The sequence below is a fragment of the Ixodes scapularis genome, unplaced genomic scaffold, assembly GCF_016920785.2.
Source record: "Ixodes scapularis isolate PalLabHiFi unplaced genomic scaffold, ASM1692078v2 ptg000494l_1__unscaffolded, whole genome shotgun sequence".
NCBI classification, from domain to species: Eukaryota; Metazoa; Arthropoda; class Arachnida; order Ixodida; family Ixodidae; genus Ixodes; species Ixodes scapularis.
Window position 1 is genome coordinate 730,203 of NW_024609989.1, and position 7,262 is coordinate 737,464.

Consider the following 7,262-nt stretch of genomic DNA (forward strand, 5'->3'; position numbering starts at 1 on the left):
TGTAGTAATCTGGTTGTGCGAGGTGCTGATTTTCGGCACACAGGTACTTGGACAGCCGTAACTTGACAAAACACTTATTATACCTAAAAGAGATGGCATAGTTTAACCAGGTGGAAATATTTTTGGCCGGCGTAACTAAATGGGAACCGTTTTTGACCGTCAAATGCCGCCAAGAGAATACCACTCATCATGGCCGGAAGGTGCACACTTTACAGGTAGGAAGGGACCAGTGAACGGTACTTCCAGTTCGAACTACTTTGCGATAGGTGGCTCTAAAGCCGAGAAAAAAAATTGTTGTCTTCAAGACTCAGGGTGTCAGCGTTTTCATATCCAAAAGGAGGCTGATCAAAAAAGAAAGCACACCACATAAACTTTCATTGTCAAACATCGATTGTCCAGAGATTCCAAGTTTCATTGTAGTTTTCCTTAGATTCATATTTGTCACTCTTTTGTACCGTTCGAATCTTTCTTCATGAAGTACAGACTGCGTACCATACTGGTCCGGAAATATCATCGACACGTACGATGGGGACGAAACTTCTTTCCAGGGCATTCCTTCAACGAAATTCGCACCTCATACCCACGAGTGTAGAATGGCATTTCAGTTCGAGCTGAGATATGTTGGCGTTACTGGTACGAAGACAAACGCAGAGCGCAAAGCGGCAGTGTAGAATATGTCAGCAGTGTCAACATAGTGGCAGACATGATCGGGAGACCAAATTTCTCGCGTCGTACGGCATGGGTCCATCGCTTTCGCTGTCCGTGCACAAAACGTCGTCGAGGTGAAAAACTCTGAAACTTCGTCCCCACGAGATACGACGCATTACTATTGGAGCACTTAACGACACAGCAGTTCATGCTGTCAACCCAGCGCAACCGCAACGCTCCGACTTCAATGCGTACCAACGTACGCGGCGCGGTTTCGTTTTGGTGGGGCTCTCACTGCCTACCTTCGGTACCGGCCGCGCGGCGGCGCGCCGGTCGCGTCGCACGGAGTGTATATATTCTAGACGTTAGCATGTTGCGAAACCGGAATTGAATGCAAGCGCTGCGTAAGTGTTCATTTCTCTAATTCGAGCCCAGTGAACCTGTTAGTGGCACAAAATCGACTTCGAAACCCCTCGACTTTTACAACTTTATCAAGGCGTCTGTCTGGTTTGGCGCTTCGTTCTGACTGGTTGCATCGTTGTGGGAATCGACACTGGAAGAGATGGTCCAGAAAAACCTGTATAGCGAAAAGTTTATTCTCGTCGTCCGTTGACATGCAAAAGTGACGGTGCCCGATAAAATACTGCAGGCTACGGGTTCATTGCCGCCATTCGTATGGCAAAAGTAAACCGCCATTTCAGCCACCAGATGGCACTGAATTTCGGAAAGGGTCTATTCCAGCTTCGTGCGCCTCCAATTTTTCTTGAAGGTTAGTGTTGGCTATAATATAATACATTACACCCCCTTTTCTTTGGAACAGCCATAGGTACACCCAAAGGTGTATCCGTTCAGAAAAAGGGGGGGGGGGGGGGGGGGTGATTTGTAGACACGTGGTGACGTTTTTGTTCAAACCAGTGTTTTATTCAATTGAAGTGTATTGATAGCAAAAAATTACTGAATTATTTGCGAAAGAAAGAGAAAATGAGAGAGCACAGTCCATAAAACCAGATTTCAAAATAATAAACAATATGCAACAAATCTTACAAACTAATAACACAAAGAAATTACTCCGTAGAAGCTGAACTGTTCTCGAAGTTCATATCCTCGGCCTTTCGCTGTCAAGTTATAATGCAATTCAAATTGGCGCCAAAGTGACGTTCGTTCTCTTTTGAAAGTAACCGTAACGGTATATAGTGACGTTTCTAGGACGATAACGAATCTTATTAACCCGTTAATTTTTGCTATTTCGTTGATTTTTTTTTTTTAACGGGCACATTGGTGCTTGGGCCCCACAGGTGCCAGAAAGCCCAATAAACAATATCGTTGCACCGCCCCTTGAAGCTGACAGAGCGGTGCGAGCTACACGTTTGCCGGACCAGACAACCGCCTCCATTTCATCGCCTGACAGCGCCCTCTGCGTGGATATGGCTGGCAGAGTGGGCATGCGGCGGAAGATCGACGTTTGAGTGGTCCAACGGGCTTGTAGCTTCCACCACCCTGCCAGCTTTGGCCCTTTGCACCCGCCATCAAAGAAACATTTTTAGCGTTCAATCTATTTGGGTAAGTAATTTTGAATGAATAAATAACTAATTACTGATCTTAAAGGCATAATTTAAAATGCCTCATACTATTGTAACGTGGGTGTATTAAATAGTTCACGATGATGCCGAGCAAAACTATAATGGAAACCATGCCTTTAAAACCATTATTGAATATTTTAAGAACTCGGAATTTATTAATTATCCAATTATATTGAACTCTAACAATTTCACTTTGACACAGACCACTACGGCATCAGGCTCCTTTATTGTGCGATGAGTCGTTTTTGCAGTAACGTGTTTGCCCGTTTTCCCGGAAACACCGTCTTTATGTCAAAAGAAATATTTTATACAATTTGGAATAGAACTCCACCTGCAGCGATTCTGGCGCATCAGGCAATAGTGACAACCACTGTACAGTCAGCGTAGCTAAGACATATTTAGATGAATTATGCCTATACAATGTTTAAATACATGAATATACACAATGGAGTTAATTATGCCTTTAGTAAAACAAATATATATGATCTGTCTACTACAAAAAAAAGTTCAAATAAATAAGGACCTGACGAATCCCAGTGAAACTAGATGAATACCAAATAAATAGCACTAAAAGTACGAATATCCTAAATCAACAAAACCGCTTTGATGAAAGGTGAAACGAAATGTTTATGAACACTAAATGAATAGCACTAAAAGTGTGAATATCCTCAATGATCAGGACCGTCTTCGTGAATGTGCAAAAAAAAATAATAAAATCATGCAAAAGAAAAACATAGATACAAGCATTACATGTAGCAAGCACATTGAAGGATGTCATGGGAATTCGGCAACTGATACCGGTCAAAATGAAAAAGGACGAAGAATATTAAGAAATGAGATAGGAAGTAGCACTGCATTTCTAAATCTTTGAGTCATGTATATTCTGTTGCTGTCCTATGAGTAAAGCAATATTTTCCAGCTTGGTGTGTTAAATAGTTTGGAATATAATTTTATTTTTACATCTTAAAATTCTGTTGACCCCTCCGCATTACTAAGTTTTTCTTATAGTTTCTTAACTTTTGCAATATCCAAAATTGCTGCTATTGGAAGTCGTTAGTTATTTTAATAATTTGTGTATTTAATATTCATGGTCATGAGTAGGCCGACTTGTAAGGAAAGTAAGTGACCCTACAGACAACCCAGAGACTCCAGGTGCATCACGTGATTAATGACTCTAAATTAATAAAAAAAGATAAGGCTTCAAGTATTTTCTTTTTTTCGTGTACAAGAAAGAACTCTGGTCCCTTACTCTAAGCTAAATTCACATTTTTTAGCTGTGGTTACATGATACATAATAGGGTGAAATATTTTCGAACCATTCGAAACCTGCACTGCTCGCAAGTAGAACTCCTGCAGGTCTATCGCCAAACGAAATGAACGTACGTCGGTGCTCGAGTATTTCGTTTAAACCCCCACCACAACTGTGATGCACGTCGCTGTTTCGATCACTTGCGATGTATCTTCCGATGAGTGTGGAAATTGCTATAAGCCGCAAAGGCTCTACTGCAGGTCTCGCACCTGTACGGCTTCTCTCCTGTGTGAGTCCTCTCATGAACCGCCAAACTGCATTTCTGAGTAAACGCCCTGCTGCACGTGTTGCACTTGAACGGCTTCTCACCGGTGTGAATTCTATCGTGAGCTGTCAAGTGAGACTTTCGCACGAACGTTTTCTCGCAGGCACCGCAACTGAAGGGCCTCTCTCCAGTGTGTGTCCTCTCGTGGATGGCGATACCCGCTGCGGAAGAGCTTGACTGAGGACAAAAGCGGCACGGATGCTTGTCCGGTTGGTGCATATGCTGCTTGTGTGGGTCCGACAAGCTGGTCTCGGGAGAATCATCACCCCTGCGGCTGTCACGGTCGATGGTATCCACTTTGTCGCCAGAGTGTGCTTCAATCGAGTCTGTTTGGATGACACAACAGAGCAAGAAAGGTCGGTGCATATTTTATTGTTTTAAACATGGTCCAGTATACCTACATTATGCCGGTGCGGCCTACAGTCCGTATTCATTCATTTGAGATATTAAAAAGGTTCATTCGCAATGCTTGTAAATCTCTACAGGCGATCGTTAAAGACTCGACTCTGGCAGCCCCATGGTGCGGCAGCTGTGGTGGCTTGCACGTTCTGCTAACCAAGTGCGGAAGGGAAGTCAAGCCGCCGCGGCCGCTGCTGCACAGTGTTGCCGGTAACGTGTTACAAGTGACGTTGTTACCGGTAGCGCCTTTCTTCTTTCAGTAACGTAGTGACGTATTCATTACTTTTCTAAATCTACATATTTTCTAAATTTTGCCTGTCTTTTCCCCGCGCAAAAATTTCCGCTTTAGAAAAACTCCAACCCCCGCCTGTCATCTTAAAGTCGAAACACGCTGTCGCCAAAAATAAACCGACAGCGCTGTTACCGCCAATTTATAAGTAAAAAGTAACGCAAAAGTAACGTGCGTTACTTTCTGTCGGCGACAGTATCGCGTTCTTTTATTTCTCAAGTAACGTAGTTTTTTACTTTTTTACGGTAACTGCTACAACACTGCGGCTGCATAACGCTGCCAGTACGGAGCGCTGGGTGATATGTTGACATTCATGATGATTGCGATTGTGTTCAATAAAGCTGGAAGGGTCTTCCACACACTTACAGATGATTAGGTTATACAAAATAGCATTCAATAGGCTCGTAGAATAATCGTTGCGTGCCTTAGAAACTTCGAAAATAGCTAAGGTACATAGCGATTATTTTACGAGCGATTTGAAACAGCGAAAAACGCGGTTCTATATCGACAATGATGTGGACATTTGCTAGTCTAAAGCTGAACTTCGGCGACACAAATAATGTTGAGCAAAATTTCAATCATTTGAACCAGCGAAACATTTCTGGGCTATTTCATGCGTCGAAAATAATTTATAGCATTTGTGAGAGCTACTCGATCAACCGGAACTAAAGGAGAAAATATAATTTTGTAATAGAAGTAAGCAGCTCAGTATGGTACATTTCTCCGATATCAAATATTATGTATGTGGTATAATTTTTTGGTTTGGTGCAGGCCGCTAATTAAAACTTAATGAAGTGTCCACGTGAGGGAAGCCTTTTCAGCCTCCTGGAAAGCCTAGCCTAGAAAAAAGTTTCCTATCCGTGTGGAACCGCTCACGAATCCTTGAGAGTGTACTAAGAAAGTATGAAGCTGGATGAGTGTTCTCCTGTGTGCGTCTTCTCGTACCTGGTGTTGGTAGTTCTGTGGCCACCATAAGATTGGCGGCAGAAGTCGCACCGCCGTCCGTCCTCCCCTCCTGGTCCATCTTCAATGGTTGCCTCTGCATTTCGGCTCCCTGGAACGAGAGCTCCGTTCCCTTGTCCTCGCAGTCCGTTCTCTGCCATTCGGAGTCGAATGCTGCGTGGGCAAGTTCTGTTAGGAGTGAAGATCAAATTTTGTTTTGTTCCTTTGTTTTATACTATACCAATACAGAAGCCCAATCAGAACGAACTTAACGAACAAGCAAACATAGAGACATCAAGCTGAAGAAGTAGACAAATTTAGGGGTTTCCATTGATGTTGAGGTGTAATTAAAAAAAAGTAAAATAATCATATCACGATCAAACACGCGCACCATAACTGGACACTGAATACACCCAAAACGTCGATTGTAAAAATACACGCGAATCAAACATAAAAGCGATCCTTCTCTATTAAGCACGAGATTCAAAGGTTTTACTTCACCTTTAAACACATGTTAAAAAGGATTACGTCGATACGATTTCACAGAAATCGACAAAGACACAACTGGGTACGATGAAGGGGAGTGGTTTAGTTACATTGCTCCTGCTCTGTAGTGCTGAAAAAGACAGGCATGCCACAAAACCAACAACTGCACGGTATATCGCAGCCACAGGTTTTGGGAATTACGCGTTAACTAAACGGACACAGTTTGTCGGCGAACGCAGGTAGGGAAGGGAATAAAAATGTTGCATGTAGTTGGCTGAGCTGTGGCTATTCCCTACTTGATCCGACTATAGTCGGTTCCATTCATCTGGGGGAAAATGCAGCCCACAGGTTTGGCACTGCCAAAGTTGAGCTGGCTGGTGCCTGGGCCGTCCTTCCTAGGCAGCGAAGGGTCGATCACATTTGCGTTAAGAGCATGTCCGGTTAGCTCGGCCTGCAAAGTATAGAATAATGAGTATTAATAAACAGGCGCCAACACAAAGTTACTTTACCTGCCATCAAATATCGTGACATTCGATAAGCAAATCTAAAACTGAAGGGTACCAGTGCATGGAGTCGGTCTAGTTGGCTATTCATTACTTGATTAAACGGCGGAGTAAATGATAACGAATTACGACGCAGAGACGAGAAAAAAAGAAATCAACAAGCGGGAAAAGGCACATTTGCAGTACAGTTCATTGAGGTAAAGGACTGAAGGCCACTTTCGAAATTAAACAGGGCATGAATAACAACACCTTTTGTCAGTACGAGAGTACCTGCGTGAAATTTCAATCTGAAGAACACGAAAAAAATTGAGTCCTATAGGACTATACCATTTCCAAGTGTTTTAGCTAAATACCAATGACCAATTTTGATTTTAACAAAAGATGGTTCATTATAGATGCAAAGTTTAACCACTAGGGAGAAGGAAAAAGGTAACCGGTTGCGTCAGTGCTGCTTCCACGTGACTAGTGCTATCATTTATAAAATGATATGCACTGCACATCAAACAGTCATTCTCGCGTTTTGCCAAAAACTAACATCAGCTGGGCTCACTGAGGAAGAATAGGGTTTAGCTGAGATACTTGGTTGACGTTCACGAGTTCCTTGGAGACTCGCATTGCTAAAGAGCACTTTAGATCACTCAGAAGTTGATTACAAATAGTTATAATTTGATTAATTGATCACCAGTATAATATGATTACCATTCATCACCACTAAATAGTTTACAGTTCCTATTGCAAGAAAATATCTTTTTTTATTATTTTTTCAGACTCAAGACGAGCTTAAAGTGGCATTCCCCTTTCCTTCGTCCCCGTTAAAGGAAGCCGAAACACTTATTTAAAA

At 42.6% G+C, this 7,262-nt stretch overlaps 1 protein-coding gene across 1 annotated transcript; it reads right to left on the minus strand.

The window, feature by feature from the left end:
• Window positions 1-3,535: 3,535 nt before the first annotated feature.
• Window positions 3,536-6,580, minus strand: LOC121046654 (zinc finger protein 2-like). Its single transcript, XM_042287844.1, has 3 exons — window positions 6,215-6,580; window positions 5,436-5,606; window positions 3,536-4,128 (listed from the first exon to the last, which is right to left on the minus strand). Exons 1-3 carry the CDS (start codon window positions 6,237-6,239, stop codon window positions 3,674-3,676), a joined length of 651 nt encoding a protein of 216 aa, XP_042143778.1. The 5' UTR covers window positions 6,240-6,580; the 3' UTR covers window positions 3,536-3,673.
• Window positions 6,581-7,262: the final 682 nt, after the last annotated feature.